Genomic DNA, 17,027 nt, shown 5'->3' with positions numbered 1-17,027 from the left:
GAATATACATTATGACCACTGTGGAGTTATAACCAAAAAAGTTATAGCAAGACTAGATTAATATTAGGAAAACAAGAAAAATCATATAGTTATTCTATATATAGAAAAAACTTTTTAAGAAAATACAATTCTCGTTCTTGTTAAGAAAATGAGAAAGAAAGAAAGAAAGAAAGAAATCGATCTTTCCTTAATAACATAAATATGTTGTTGTCCATTTTCAAAGAGGACCAAAATGCTATCATTATGTTAGAGTCGAGTTACAGTGTGTTCAGCTGGCTAATCAGACCAATACAAGCTAGGAATGCTCTGCCACAGGTCAGACACAACAGTCCCTATGAATATCTGGGATGGTTTCTCTAATTTTGCATTTCATTTAGGCTAATTCAATTCTGCTTTGTTCATAGAGCACAGTATCTTCACTGATAAGGGCACACTTATGCCAGTGTCTCCCATATTATACAATAGATTCTAAAGTTGAGACCTTGAGAGTGTCCTTATATCATTTTTTCTGACCACCTTATAAGCTTTTGCCCTATGTGAGTTCCCCATAAAATATAAATATAAATATATATATATATGTGTGTGTGTGTGTATATTTTTTGGAAAGCATATATTTGACATTCTAACAATGTGGCCGGCCCAACAGAGTCGTGTTCTCTATAGTAGAGTTGGAATGTTCAAGAAAGGACCTCCAAGTCCGATATCTTATCCTGCCAGATGATCTTCAGAATCTTCTTAAGACAGTTCAAATGGAAGCAATTCAGTTTCCTGGCATGGTGCTGATACATTGTTCAGGTTTCATAGGCAAACAACAATGAGGTCAGCACAACAGTTCTATAGACTTTCAATTTGACAATCAGTCTTCAATTTTTCCTTTGGTGCCTCTCAAACACTAAGCTAACTCTGACAATGGATATATCGATCTCATTATCCAATGTGGATATCCCTGGAAAGTATATTGCCAAGTTAAGTGAACTTATCCACAGTTATTTAAACTAATTAAAACTTCATCATTTTAGTGTAACTGATTTACTGTAACCACATATAGATAATGTGGTTTTGGCTGATGGAGGATCTGTGTTTTCTTGATGTTAATTGTTAGGCTAAAATTAGTAGAGAACTACTCTCTCTCTGCTTCAGAGTCTTCACTGAGTGTACAGTCATTTTCAAACAAAAAATCATGCACCAACACTCCTTCCACTTTAGTTTTGACTTCTAACCTTTTGAAGTTGAATAATTTACCAACAATACAGTAACTGACTTTGATTCCATGTTTGTCCTCATTGAAGGCATTTGATAACATGGCTGAAAACATCATGCTAAAAACCACGGGAGCAAGCACACAGCTTGATTTGACTCTCTTGGTGACTGGGAAAGCTTGAGAGCATTGCCTATTGTATCTATCTAAAATCAAGAGCCAAGAGCCAGCATAATGTAATATGAAAAACTAGATGGCTTTTTCTTTAAAATTAAAAGGCAAATCAAAGCTGTTCATTATCATCATATTATTTTAAACAATGCTAGAAATGCTGGCTAAAGCAGTAACATAGGAAAAAGAAATTGAGAGAATAAATACTGGCAAAGAGGAAACATTATGATCACTTTTTTGCAAATGATATGTGATGTTATCTTCAAAAAACCCTTAGAGAATGAACTAAAGAATTAATTGAAACTATTAATAATTTCAGCAAAGTTGCAAGATACAAAATAAACCCAAAGAAGTCATAAACATTTTTGCATATCACTAACAAATCCCAGCATGCAAAGATACAAAAACTCCTTTTAAAATAACTACAGAGGGACAGCTAGATGGCACAATGGATAGAGTACCAGTCCTGAAGTCAGGAGGACCTGAGTTCAAATTTGGCCTCAGATACTTAACACTTCCTAGCTGTGGGACTCTAGCCTCAGCAAAAAAATTAATTAAATTAAATAACTTCAGAATGAATTTAATCCATGATTAAATTTAGTTTAATACACCTGCCAAGACATATATAGGAACTATATAAATACAAAAATCTAAAACACTGAAAATGACCAAGGAAAATACCTGTCAATATAATAAAAATGACAATATTACCTAAATTAATTTACTGATTTAGCACATGCCAATGAGACTATCAAAAGATCACTTAATAATGAACAGTAATCATGAAAAAAATATGAGAGATCAGTCTGACAGAGCCAGATTTCAAACTACACAGAATTAATCACCAAAGTAATTTATTACAGGCTAAGTAACAGTGAAGTCAATTAATGGGAAAGATTATATACACAATATAGAGACGCAAATGAGCATAGTAACCTGGCATTTGATAAACACAAATATAACAGCTTTTGAGTAAATAACTCACTATTTGACAAAAATCAATGGGAAAACTAGAAAGCAACATGACAATAACTAGGCATATACCAATATCTTGTACTGTATGCCAAGATAAACTTCAAATGGGTACACAACATAAAAGTAATATTATAAACAAATCAAGTAGAAAATATCTTTCAAAACTATAGACCAAAGAATTCATAACCAAAGAAAAGATATAAAGAATCACAGAGGATAAAATGAACAATTTTGATGATAAAGAATTCAGAAGTTTTTGTACAAAACCAGTGCATCTAAAATAAGAAGAAAAGTAGGTAATTAGACAAAAAAAAAATCTTTGCAGCAAATTTATCTTAAAGAGGATTTATTTATAACAAATATGGAATTGATTCTAAAATTTTAAAAATGAGAGCCTTTCCCAAATAAAAATAATCAAAGGATATGAAGAGACAATTTTCAGAGGAAAAAAAAAATCCAAGACATCTATTGCCATAGGAAAAAAATGCTCCAAATCACTATTAATTAGTGATACTTATACCCATCAGATTAGCAATTTGACCAAAAAAGTAAAATGACCAATGCTGGAGGGACAATGCTTGTGGATCTGAAAATTGGTCTGTTCTGAAAAACAATTTTGAACTATACCCCCAAACTATATTATACATATCCTTTGATCTAGTGACACCTCTACTCGATCTATGCTTTAAAGAAATTTAAAAAAAAAAGTCAAAGTTCCCATACACACAAAAATTTACATGTAGGTTTTAATTAGGACAAATAAAGAATTCCTTAAAGTGGTAGTATACATTTGAATTCAAATAATTCTGTAAAACATACTAATTAGTTCCAGCTCAATGAAAATACAGGAGACCACCTAACAAGATTCTTTATTCACACTAATTAGGATCTACTTATCTAACAGTTCTTTGTGTGGTGGCAAAAAACTGGAAACTAAGGGGCTGCCCATTAACTGCATAATGACCAAATAAATTAGGGTATGCTAATTTAATGCAATAGTATTGTGCTATAAAGGATGCTTTCAAAGAAACATGAGAAATGTATGAAATGAGACAGAATGATAAGCAGAATCAACATAACAATTTATACTACCCCAACAATAATGTGAAGACACAGGAGGTGCTGAATTCATGATGCAGACTGAGAAAGTGGTTTTTGGATACAACCAATATAAGAATTTGTTTTTGTCAGACTACACATATTTGTTTGGGCTTTTCTTTCCTTTTCAAAGGGGAAGGAAGGGATAAGAAAAGATAGATTATTATTGAAAAATAAAACACTTATCTCCTGCTGTAGCTTTTACAAAACAATTTAATCCTGGTTTTCCTTTTACTTCTGCAGTGATTCTTCCAAAGGTTCATTCCTTAGCTTCTTTCCTTTCAGGAGTGAGTGCTAATTCCCTCAATTTAAATTATCTCTATGTTGATGTTTCCCAAAGCTACATCTACAAACCTAACTTGCTACCCAGATTCCCATCTTATATTTCCAACTGCATACTATAAATGCTTTTTTCTCAGTATTCCTCAAATGCAACAGATCCAAAACTGAACTCATCTACTCTCTCAAAAGCATGTCCCCCTCTCCATCGCCTTACTTCATTTAAAGGCACTAATATTCTTCCAACTACCTAGGTTCAAGACCTTAAAATTACTTGATTTTCCTTTCTCTTCCCTAATATTAAACATCATGTCCTATTAATTCTTTCCTAATGCATCTATTATAGTCAACCCTTTCTTCTTCATTTGCATTGCAACTATTCTATGCTAAAAGCCTCATCACTATATGCTGGGAAGCATAATTATAACAATGAGAAATATAAGACACTATGAAATAATCTAGTCCTCTTTTATTTTGCAATTAAGGAAAATATAACATAAAACTGGGCAACATGTCCAAGGTCACAAAGTTAGGCTGGATCTTAAAAGGCCCAAGACCTCCAATTCTTCCCACTAATGGTCCTATCTAACCAATGCAGTCTTATTTCCCATTACAAGTATACCCCATTAAATTGTGCTTCCCTGTTATTGTGCTTTTACAAATTAAAAGTCTGTACAATCCTACATCCAAATGTCTATTGGCAAGCCCAACAACATGTGCTTACATCATGGCTCTATGTCACACTTTAGTTATTCTCACGATATTTCAAACTTTTTCATTATTATTATATTTGTTATGGTAATCTGTGATCAATCACCTTTGATGTCATAATTGTAATTGTTTTGGAGTGCCGCAAATTACCTACTAAGATGGCAAACTTAATCAATAAATGTGTGTGTTCTACTTGCTCTGCCAATCAGCCATTCGCCATTGTTAAACCTCTTCTCAGGCCAAATTACTCCCAGAGACAAAAATGATTTTGAAATCAGATCAATTAATATCCCTAAAATATCCTCAAGTGTTCAAGTGAAAGGAAGAGTTAATCCATGTGGCAATCTTCACTGTCTTATTTTAATAAATTGTTACATTCACCCCAACCTTCAGCAACTCTGTCAGCTGCCATTAATATTGATCCAGAGAAGACCACCAGCAAATATTATAACTATCTAAAGGCTCAGATAATGCCTAAAAATTTCTAGCCATTTAGTATTTTTAATTAGTAACTTTAAATTTAATTATGTATATACATAATACTATTGCACACTTAATAGACTAGTCTACTAACTCTATAAACACAACTTTTTTTTAAATAACTTTTTATTGAAAAATAATAATAATAAAAAAAAAGATGCAGTCAAATTCAAACTAAAAAAAAAAAAATTAAATTCATGTGCCTCACTTTATTGCAATGGTCTAGGCCCAAACTCACAATATCTCTGTTAAAAATGATGTCTGCATTTTTCTCACAGGAAAACTCCACTTCAATTTTCCTTATTCAGGGAATGTCAACTCTCTCAAATCTCTATATTCAAATCTTACCTACCTACATTTAAAGTCTTTATCCAAATCCTATTTCTTCCAAAAAATTTTATTTAATTGCTCCAACCAATTGCTCTTTATTCTCACATCAAACACAAATGTAGGTTTTACTCCTAAATCTAATTTGTTTTGTGACCTTGAACAGGTCACTTTCTACTTCTTAGAACCACAGTTCTCTCATCTGCAATCGAGAAGGTCAGACTAAAAAAAATCTCTAAAATGCCTTCCAATTCTGAAATCCCATAATTTTCAAAGTATTTTTATTTCCCTTTTTTAAATTTTTATTGTGACTTTTTTTTTTAAGTGACCCATCAGAATAAGTGGGTCAGAGCTGGAAGTGCAGGTGTTTGCTCACTTCAAGCCCAATATTCATTCCATTTAATTAAACAGACTTCTCTGTATCTCTCTCTTTTCTTTTTTTTTAGCAAGGCAACTGAGGTTCAGTGACTCACCTACTACACAGATAGTAAGTGTTAAGTGACTGAGTTAGGATTTGAATTCAGGCCCTCCTAACTTCCAAGGTCGATGCTCTATCTACTGAAGCCTCTATAAACATTTTTGATAAAGAATCATTACGTTGTTTTATATAGTTTTCTGCTTTATAGTTTTTCGTTGTTTCATATATTTGTCTCTGAATGAGATTATAAGCTTTGTCATAGCCCTACAGATACCAGAAAAATAGAAAGTATTTAATAAATACTACCAATTCATAGTGCTCTTATATATTAATCTATGTAAAACAGGAAGCTCTTCTATATCCTTTACAGATGGCTGGATATCAATACTCTCATAAGGGAATTACTACCTATTAATTCAACCTACTCCATTTTTTTTTATCAGTTCAAACTGTTAAAATGTTCTTCCATTCATCAAACTGAAATTTGCCTCCAATTTCTAGCTATTGTTCCTACTTCTATTGTATGAAGAAAGACAAATTCAACTTCCATATGACAGTCCCCCCAAAATTAATGACATCTTTTTTCCTCTCTCCCAAAATTAATATCTAATATTCATGAAGTGATTTCTCATAAGATATGGTTTCCTTCCTATTCTAGTCTAATCCTTCACTATCTTGATCTTCTTCCTCTACGCATTCTCTAATTTTTCAATGTCCCTTTTGAAATGTGGTACTAGGGCAGTTAGGTAGTACAGGGGATAGAAAAGCAGCCCTGAAGTCAGGAGGACCTGAATTCAAATCTGGTCTCAGACACTTAACACTTCCTAGCTGTGTGATCCTGGGCAAATCACTTAATGCTAATTGTGAGGGAGAGGAGAGAGGAAAGGAGGGAGAGGAAGAAAGAAAGGAGAGAGAAAAGGAGTGAGAAGAAGGAAGAAAGGAGAGAGGGGAGGGAGGAAGGAAGGAAGGAACTCACTTGCTTTTTTTTGGTCTGTTTTCTCTCATATAACTTTGGCAGAAATGCTTTATATAAAATTACACATTTATAATTTATATTGAATTACTTGTATTCTCAATGTGGGGAGTAGGGAGAGAAGAGAGAAAGAATCCGGAGCTCAAAGTTTTTTTTTTTTTTAAAATGTTTAAAATTATTTTTACATGTAACTAGGGAAAAACAAAAACTTCATTTATTTATTTATTTATTTGCTGAGGCAATTGGGGTTAAATGACTTTCCCAGAGTCACACAGCTAGGAAGTGTTAAGTGTCTGAGGCCAGATTTGAACTCGTCTCTCCTGACTTCAGGGCTGGTGCTCAATCCACTGCACCACCTACCTGCTCTACTTTGCATTACATTTTAATACACTTACATTTTCTTTCCTCTAACAGATTTTAAACTTCTTCAGTCATATGTATTTTTCATCTTTGCACTCCCCTATTCAGTATCTAACATAATAATTAGGAGATAATGAAGACTCAATAAGCACTTATTTCTTAATGGTAATTAATTAGTTTTCTGAGCGACGGTCAGTAATTTTTGAAGACAATGAAAAAGAGGAAAAATGTGGAAGAAAGAGATGTAAAATATCTTTCTAATTTTCAAAAGGGGGAAAAGATTATTTCTACTAAGTAAAACCTAACAAGATTAATCACAATTTGCAGAAAATTCCAGAAAGATATAGGCAGATATTTGTGCCAGCACTTAAACTAGAGCATAGATTTAGAGCTGAAAGGGGCCTTAAGAGGCTATTTAGTACAACTCTTTCATTTTATATTTGAGGAAACTGAGACCCAGAGAGGTGAAATGACTTCTCTGAGGTCAGAAAGAGACTGACAAAAAGGAAATGTGGATCCAGGTCCTTTAATTACAAATCCAAACCCTTTCCCACTGTACCATGGGCTTCTCAGGCACACTAAATGCAATAGCATCAAGTCACTAAAAATGGGTCAGACCAAACAAATTTCACTTCCATTTTTAAATGTATTACTAAATGAAAAATAAGCACCTACTATGTGCCAGGCACAGTACAAATATTTCATTTGATCATCACTACAACCCTGGGAAATAAATACTATTATCTCCATTTTACAGTTGAGGAAGCTAAGGCAATCAAAAGTTAAGTGATTTGCCAAGGGTCTGATACAAGATTCCAAGCCCAGTGATTTATAACTATGTCACCAAAGTTGTAGTATAGGAATAGTTATATTAATTTCAATAAGCTATTTGACAAAGTTGTTAAACTTATTTTAAAAAAACAACACAGGAATAAATAAATGTAGGCCAGATTAAAACAGTTAAATGGATTTGAAAGTGCTTAAACAACTGTATCCACAAAGTGCTGAATAATGGATCAATATCAATCTTGAGAAAAGTCTCTCTAGTGCCAAACCATAGGACCCTATTCTCAAACTATTAATGACTTAGATGAAGACGAAAATGGAAATGCTTATACCAAATCCAAAAATATATCAAGCTAAAACAATAGACAAAATACAACATTCTGAATTTAATTAGAATAAATGTGAAGTACTACACTTGAATTTAAAAATTCAAATGTAAAATGTAAATTTGTTTAGACTAAGTTGACTGGTAGCTCAAATAAAAAAGACAAAGTTTAGACTACATAATCCAAAAATACAGGTTATACAACAAGAAAAGTATTAGTCCCTTTGTACTCTAACCTGCTTAGATCACAACTAGAATACCATTTTCAGTTCTGGGCAGCATGTTTTAAGAGGAACATTGACAAAGTAAAGTGGATTCATTCAAAGGTTGATCAAGGTGATGGGCATGAAATAAATGTCACAAGGCAAACAGATAAATAGTAACAATAATAGATAACAAGTATATTACACTTTAAGATTGCAACACACATTACAAATGTTATCTCATTTTAGCTTCACAATAACCCTAGGAGGTGCTTACTATTATGTGCACCATTTTATAGATAAGGAAACTGAGACAAAATTTAAAGTGACTTGCCCAACACTATGTGATGATCAACTATGACAGATCTATTTCTTCTCAGCAATACAGTGATACAAGAGAATTCCAAAAAATTCAACGTTGGAAAATGCCATTCACATCCAAAGAAAGGACTGAATGCAGATTGCAGCATACTATTTTCACATAAAATTTTTTCTTTTTTTTCTTTCTCATGGTTTTTCCCTTTTGTTTTGATTCTTCTCCAAAAAATATGACTAAAATGAAAATATGTTTAACCTAAGTATACATACATAATCTATGTCAGATTGCTTGCTGTCTTGGAGAGGGGGAAAGAAAGGCAGGGAAAAAAATTTGGAATTCAAAATCTTACAAAAACGAATGTAGAAAACTATCTTTACATGTAATTGGGGGAAAAAAAATACTATTCTATTAAGGGAAGGAAGTGACTTGTCCAGGGGCATATAACTAATAAAAGTCTGAAGCCACATTTGAACTCAGATCTTTCTGACTCCCAAATCCACCACGTAGCTAGTAAAAAATTGTGATGTTTATCCTGAAGATTTAAAGGACTGAACAGGATTTGAATACTTGAAGGGTTATTACGTGAAAAATGGATTAGACTTATCTTCTTTAGTTTTAGAAGACAGAACTAGAACCAATGTATATAATGTTAACTATCAATACAACATAAAAACAAGCCTGGTAACAGTTTAAATTAACAATGGAATGGGCTAACTAATGACTTTCTCATCACTAAATGACCACTTCTTAGAAATGCTATAGAATAAAGCTGGACTAGATGACCTTTAAGCTATCTTTCAATTATTAATATTCTTTGATTCTATTATTCTTTCAAAACAGAACAAAGAAATTGTCCCAATAAATGGAATAGATACCAAAATAAGAATTTTCAAAAATAAGAAATAATTGAATCTCTGACTGCATGCATGGCACTGCACTTTGTTTATTTAAATACTCTATGATCAAGAAACAAATATATTTATACAATTCATAATGACTAGAAAACTAGAATAAAGTTAAGGAAATTTAATCTGTGTTTTAAAAACACTGGTTATAATCGAGTTACTGATTCTAACCTTTCCATTCTACCAAAAAACTGTCTGGAAATAGAAATATACCAGTAAAGGTAGATTGTGGCAATCAATCAGACAGATAATAAGATTCCTCACCTGTAAAATAAAAGTTAGGCTAAAATGAGTTAAAATCCTTTCTAATTCTGAAATTCTAATTCTAACTTTGGATGTAATAGAATATAAATGCCAGTGAGCCAATATATTAATTCCAAATAATCTAAATAATCTAAGAAGGTAACAAATGACTTTCTTCCTGCACAAGAGATTCAATTCCTGTCACCATACTTCAGAAATTCAGGGTATACTTTATAAATCACATCAAAAACATTAAGCAGTGCAGCAGTAAAACATTTTGATAACTATACAATAAAAAAAAACTTACTGGGTACCTACAAGATACTTCCTCTAAAGACAGAACAAGAGACAATGGCTTAAACTACAACAGGTTAAGTTTTAAGTCAGATTATAATAAAACATTTTTCTGGAAAATGATAACCTAATGACCACATTCAGAATTCACATCTTACCACTTTCACTGTTAATCTTCTCACATGCCTCTGTGGAGGATGAAGATTCCTTCAAGTTTGGATGATCATCCCGAGGAGCAGGCCCTAGCCTGAGTGCAATTCTCTTCCCCCTCCTCAAACAAGTTCCCTGGACTTTTCCTTTAGAAATAGGAATGTTACAAGGCTGAGAAGATTCCAGGGAAGAAAGGCTGATTTCCTGAGTGTTGGAAACATCAATAGTTTCTAGGATTGGTATATCTACGTCCTGAGCAAGCAATCTGGAGGCAGATGGATCCTCCTTACAAACATGGTCACCATCACCCTGCATAGGGTGCACATCCAAGCTTGATGTTCTGACATGGCTCAGCCCCCAGGGTAAGGACACTGTCTCCAAGTCTGTAACTTGGTCAGGTTCTAGGGTAGTAGCTGATTCTAGATCTAAAAGGGTCTCCTCCGAGTTGTCTTTATGCTGAGGGGATGATATCAAAGTAGTTCTTCTTTTCTTACAAGGAAGCATTTTAAAGATAAGCAGAAACCCAGTTCTGCCCCATCCTGAAAAGACAAAAAAAAAGTTTTCAACATTCTCATGCTAATTAGTGATAATCATCCCAACACCTCAAAGAAATATAATCTACTACATTTTAGATACTCGGGCAGCCCTATTAAATGAAGTTATTCCCTCAAACAAAAGCATGTCAGTATTCTCTTCCCAAAACTACAAGCAGAACCCATCTATTTCTCAATTAATCCCAGCACTAGACAAATAATGATATATACACAATTCTGAACATATTAATTTGCTTTTCTATCATGTTTTTAAAGCATTCTTGGATCTTTTTTTCCCCTTGTTTTATTATTATTATTATAACTTTTTATTGACAGAACATATGCATGGGTGATTTTTTACATTATCCCTTGCACTCACTTCTGTTCCGACTTTTCCCTTCCTTCCTTCCATTCCCCTCCCCTAGATGGCAGGCAGTCTTATACATGTTAAATATGTTATAGTATATCCTAGATACAATATGTGTGCAGAACCATACAGTTCTCACGTTGCACAAGAAGAATTGGATTCAGAAGGTAAAAATAACCTGGGAAGCAAAATAAAAATGTAAATAGTTCACACTTATTTCCAGTGTTCCTTCTCTGGGTATAGCTGATTCTGTCCATCATTGATCAATTAGAATTGAATTAGATCTTCTCTACATTGAAGATAATTCTTGGATCTTTAAAGATGGAAGAAGCACTATCACATGTATCAATACAAACACTTTCAAAATGGGGGAAATGATTTAGTGGTTCATATGAAAAAGATCTAGTGATTTTGATGGATAAAAACTCAACATGCCCCTCAATGGAATTGAAGAGGGGACTCCGAAACTCTAAAAATCCTTGAAAGAGAAAATCTCCTTTAACTCTGCCTCAGTGAGAGACCCAGCCACGAGGGACAGTTTCATCCTTGTCATCTAGGTGGGGTCAGTTCAGTCCAGAAACTCATTGAATTCTATTCAAATCCCAGCCCAAGCTGATGAGCCAACTTGGGCTGTCCCAGCCCCCACTAAGACACTCAATATAAAAGAGCCAAGATAAAACCTCTCTTTGCAGAGGTTCTAAAACATGCCAGCTATGCCATGCTTGGGATGCCAAGGAGCCTCTGTCCACTAGAATATTGTTTTCCAGTGTTATCCTCACCTATTTTCCTAATCAGACTTTATGCCTCTGTCAGGATTTCTAACCTTCTCTATAATTAAAGTTCTTTTATCAATCTAGGTTTTGGGGTCTGTAAATTCTTTTACAGAGAACCTCAGCGCCGCCAGAAGGGAGTCCCCAAAACTCCCTACCCTTGTGCAGAATCCCAAGGGGTTGCAGGGGAGCCAAAACTCTCCATTTGGTTCCCTGAACCTCTAATCTGCCACTAGACCTTATCATTTAACTCCCTGACAATTAGAAACCCTAATCTCATTTTGGTTCCCTAAATCTAGACCTTATCAGAATGACTATTATAAAAACTAATACAAACTTAGGCTAAATTAGGACAACTATAAACTATAAGACAAGACAGAGTAAGCAGTCCTGCCATACTGTACTATTCAGAAAAGAGCACTAACAAGTTGGAAAATGATCAGAAGAAAGCAACTATGATGGTGAACAAACTATAAATATTGTTATAAAGACTGATTAAGAGAAAGAGCACTATTAAAACTAGAAAAAATACTTAAGACTAAACAGGATAGATGTCTTCAAGAAAAGGTTATTATAAGAAAGATTAATTATACTTTATGCATATTCAAAGGCCAGAAATGGACCAAGCAGAAGTTACAGAAAGCAAACTAGTTCAATTTAAGAACTTTGAAACAATTATAGCTTTTTAAAAATGTAATGAGTTGCTTTGTGAAACAATTCACTTCACTGCATAAAGATCAAGCATAATCTTACATGACCATCTGTAAGATATGTGTTGAGAAGACTCCTACACAGGGATGGTTTGATAAGATAATAACCTCCCAAGTCCTATCTATTTTTAAGATTCTAAATGATAATGTCATATGGGAAAGACAACACAAATAATAAAAAGGGAAAAGGGAGTTATTCTCTATATCAGGAAGCCCTAAATTAAAGTTTGACACTTCCTGGCTGTTTCCTAGAAAAGTCAGTTAATCTCTCAAGTTTTCTAAGCCTGTAAATTCCAGAATTGTTTTCAATCTGCATAGGTAGAAAGTTTCCTTCATAGGTTTATACTCACAGATGAGCTAATTTCATCACAAACACACCGCCCCCCCTCTTTTGGACCATAACACTTAGCTCAATTCACAATCTTAAAAGATTATTCCCAAGGCCCAATTCCTTTATTTTACACATGAGGTCACTGAGCCCTAAAAGATATTAAGTGACTCTATCACACCACCTAGGTAACAACTCACAGGCGATAAACACCTAACCACTTAAATGTTCAGCCATGTGAAGACCGAAGTTGGGACGAGGACACCTAGTTGACTATTTTACAGCACCGTAAAAGCAAAATAGTTACTTGCCCAAAGTTAGTCTGTCGAAAGAGCTTGGACTGGGACTCAGGTGCCAAGCTGCCAGCACCTCAATGGCATACACAGAGTCAGTCGTTCCCACAGAAGTCACCTGGTCCCTTGGAACTGTGGCTTCACAGGAACAGTCAGCGGGGGCCACTGCACTGCCCGCTCGAGCAAGGCCCCAGGGTCCCAATTCCTGGGAAGTGGCCTCAGGTTGGCGTTCTCCCCTTAGTACGTACAGCACCTTCCCAGGTAAGGTAGCCTCCAGAAGTCCCAGGCCGCAGCTTCCCACAAGCCCCCTCAGGCGAACGCTGACCCCCAAAGTCCACCAAGTGACCCCTGACCCCCAACTCCCGCTTCCCACCGTCCCTCACACATCCTTCTATAGGGTCCGTCTATCCTCAGCTCTGTTACTTCGTCTCTTTCCGTAATCTATAGTTCTCAATTTCTACCCCCGGAAGTCCCTTTCCCTCGCTCCCGCCTGCCTCCTTCCCGCCCGGACCGCGCGACAAGCCACCCTCACCGGCCGGCCTGAGCCCGCGGAAACTCCGCTCAGGCCACCACCGGAAGTCGCTCGACGCCAGAAATGAACGTGCGCGTCCCCGAACCGCGTTCCAGGAAGTTGGGCCCAAACTGAGCATGCGCTCATTTTTGGCTGACATCTTGAATCAGGGAAAATGAAGCCAAAGCTGACAAGTTTGTCATTGGCAAAAAAGTTAAAGAGACCATCCCTCGAAGTTTCTCTTCTCGCTCGCCCATCCTCAACTAAAAGCTAATATTTTGAGGTGCACGAAGAGGGCTATTTGCTTGCCATGAAGTATATGAAATGTAGGATTTGGAATCTGGAGAAATGAGAAGTGTTAACTTACCTGGTTTCTAGATACAGTTACCTTTCTTGGAGCAAAGTCAGTGGGACCTTGGAAAGAGATTCAGGGACTGAATTAAATCAAGAGTACATCAAATAGTGATGTATTTATGTCTTATGAGCTCCTACAAGGACTTAGCTCCGTCCAAAGTCCTACATGGATATGAAGAAATTATAAAACACCATCCAAATATCTTATAAGATTGACTTAAAATCTTGGTAAATTCCATACGATTTTTAAAACAGGATCTTAGAGCAAATTTTCCGTAACTAAAGTGATGCTGAGAGTTGGTGTAAGGAGTTTTTGTTTTGTTTTGTTTTTTTTCTGTTTTTTGAGGGAATGTTTGTTTGGGAGTGGGGTTTTTTGTTTTTGTTTTGCAAAGCTATGTAATCATTTGATCCCTAGAAAGATAACTGGAGAAAGGATATTTTAAATCATAAGGACGTGATTTTTGAGTGCGCAGCTTTGATGGTTTGGTCCTTAATCACTAACAACTAGAGTTTCTTAAGAGGTCCATAAAAAACATTCTGTGGTTACATAGAAATGCACCGTAATAGCAAAAATCTAATCAATAATGGAATTCAAACAGTCTGAAATTTGTTTTTTCCACTTCTCTGTGTTCTGCTAGAACATTCTGCTACTATTTTAAGATCTAGTGATCCAAAATATAGGATTTCCTATGATAATCACGGAAAGATTCAAATCGCCAGTCTCCTCCTTCTGGCCTCCAGGTTTTTGCACTTTTCCCAGAATACTCGTAAAAAGGCGGGGTCTTCAATCCCGGAGCTTCGAAACTAGGCGTGGTCTCTTCTTCGGTAGGTTTCGGAAAGTAGAGAGACTTCTGGTCTGAGACTGTTCGGAGAGAGGCGGAGTCTTCTGCCCGGGACTGTTCGGAAAAGGGCGGAGCTTACCTCTCATCAGGACCAGTCTGGCTGCACCTGCATCTTTAGCTCAGAGCATCCCTAGAGCATCTTAGGTGGACCCGCAGCTGGCACGGTGAGGCCAGGCCATCGCAGGAGAAGTCTTCCTCCTCCGTTCCCCTTATCGGCATCTTGCAGCTGCGGCCTTTGCACTAACAGAGGGGTGCAGGAGTTGTCGGGAAGCTGGGAACCCATTTACAGCAAGTGCTGCTGATTACGCCATGGCCGAGATCACCAACATTCGACCCAGCTTTGGTGAGTGGGGTTCAGGGTTGGGGAAATGAAGCAGAGGGCGGTTGGAACTATAGCAGAGACACTACGACCTAATTGCAGAGAAATGAGTTTGACCGAGCGAGGGCCCTGGCAGTGTCCGACCTAGAAAACCTAGGCCAGGAATGCCGAGCAGCCGGCAATGGACCGAACCCAGACCTTGGGGATGTGGACTGCAGGAATGGGCAAAGCCAGGACTGGCACCAGACCAGAGCTAAGTAGTAGACGTGGGAGAAAGGTTTGAAAACCTTTCCTGGGTCACTGTCAGCACCAAGAGGATGAGAAACAAGAGGTGCACAGCATAATTGAAGCCCTTCTTTTGGAGTGCAGGTATGGGGAGGCCAAGCCCTCCCCCTTAAGGCACGAAGGGCGGTGTCCCTTCCCCTCCCTACATCATAAGGCTGCAGGGGAGGGAGGTGGCACTGGGGATGGGGTATTAAGATGGCAGCTTGGGGATTGTGGGCTGAGTGGCTGGCAGCCAGGGGAGGCGGCCTCCCGGGAGTGAGGCGGGGGGGAGGGGGCGCAGGAGAGGAGCAGCTCTGAGCTGCTCTGCTGGACCTCCTGGGCTGAGGGGCCAGGCTGCTTTCTCGGAGGCTGCATTCTGCACAGTAATGGTGGGATCTGTACGATGCTACCTAATGGCGTTTGGCGATGCCGGGCCGGGAGAATGACGTGATGTCTATTTCTGGGCCGCCTGGCTGCGCCTAGACCCTCCTTCCCCGGGCCTTTGTTCCTCTGGTCCCCCGAGCTGGCTCTTGGAGAGCGGCAGGAGGGGGATTCGAACCCTCGCCAGCGGGGCCGGAGCCGAAGCTGGAGGAGGAGGGGCGGGAGAGACCGGAGCCCGGGGGAGGCCGCTTTGTGTACCAGAGAAAGCATTACGTCATCTCAGAGCGGCCCGTCCCGGCCCAGCCCCACTTGGCCCCTGCTGGATAAGCTACGGCCCTGGGGGAGGGGAGAAGAGAAGCCAAGAGGGATGAGATTGGGAAGAGAGGAAACAGCCCTTTTCCTGTAGAGCAGAGTTCTACTCTCTGCTAGCGGACAAACCCTGAAGCCCCCAACTTTCTCAGTCTCCACTGCCCTGAGGAAGGAATGCCCCATGTTCCTTGTTAGTTTACCCCCTGATGGGATAGTCATCAGGATCAAGAGAGCTTGTCTTTCCTCACGTGAGAGTCCCCTTCTCTCTGCTCCTGATCTGTCCGGGAAGCTTGGTCATCAAGGTTTCAATGACCAGAGGGCGGACAAAGTCTTGCTTGGATTTGGTTGCTTTCCCCACTACCAAGTTTGAGGCCTTTGGAAGTGGATCTAAGCTCAAAGGATACAAGGAGGGAGATATACAATTGTTTTTTAAAAATCTATCTTGTAAACTTCCTTGACTGGAACCACTTCTGCCCAAAGAAATCCCAAAGTCTGCATCATTGACTTTATTTCCTTCTCCCACATCTGCATCTCCAGATCTTGTTCCCTATTTGGAGTAATACATTTCCCCTTGAGGTTGTCAATGATGTTCTTATCACCCTGTTATTTCTTCTTATGATCCTGACTTTATCCTTCTACCGATTCTGCTAAACTCTACCTCCTCTTCAATAATAGGTTGTTTAATTTTTGTCCCAGTGCCCCAATAAAAATGATCAGTATGGAAAAGCATTCAGAAAGATTGTCTTTCCTGGGACATTGAAAGAGTGAGAACTGTCTTGGAAAAGGAAATGGAAAGAATCCTTTTTTGGATTTTTTGGGAAGGTAGGCAAG

At 37.4% G+C, this 17,027-nt stretch overlaps 2 protein-coding genes across 5 annotated transcripts in view; one reads left to right on the top strand and one right to left on the bottom strand.

The window, feature by feature from the left end:
* The window catches only part of GON4L (gon-4 like), a 79,363-nt gene extending 65,589 nt beyond the window's left edge, over positions 1 to 13,774 (bottom strand). For 2 of the 4 annotated variants that reach the window (XM_051993847.1, XM_051993850.1), the window contains exons 1-2: positions 13,235 to 13,555; positions 10,224 to 10,754 (exon numbers count right to left, since the gene is read on the bottom strand). In XM_051993847.1, coding sequence (XP_051849807.1) covers positions 10,224 to 10,719 — 496 coding nt within the window. In that variant the 5' untranslated portion in view covers positions 10,720 to 10,754; positions 13,235 to 13,555. Of the gene's footprint in view, positions 1 to 10,223; positions 10,755 to 13,234; positions 13,556 to 13,748 lie in introns of those variants that run through there. The other 2 variants (XM_051993849.1, XM_051993848.1) reach the window with 2 other exon arrangements.
* Positions 13,775 to 14,983: 1,209 nt separating this feature from the next.
* The window catches only part of SYT11 (synaptotagmin 11), a 33,173-nt gene continuing 31,129 nt past the window's right edge, over positions 14,984 to 17,027 (top strand). The window contains exon 1 of the mRNA XM_051993844.1: positions 14,984 to 15,266. Coding sequence (XP_051849804.1) covers positions 15,233 to 15,266 — 34 coding nt within the window. The 5' untranslated portion in view covers positions 14,984 to 15,232. The remainder of the gene's footprint in view (positions 15,267 to 17,027) is intronic.

The sequence above is a fragment of the Antechinus flavipes genome, chromosome 4, assembly GCF_016432865.1.
Source record: "Antechinus flavipes isolate AdamAnt ecotype Samford, QLD, Australia chromosome 4, AdamAnt_v2, whole genome shotgun sequence".
Taxonomy (NCBI): Eukaryota; Metazoa; Chordata; class Mammalia; order Dasyuromorphia; family Dasyuridae; genus Antechinus; species Antechinus flavipes.
This window is presented reverse-complemented; position numbering and strand designations above follow the sequence as displayed.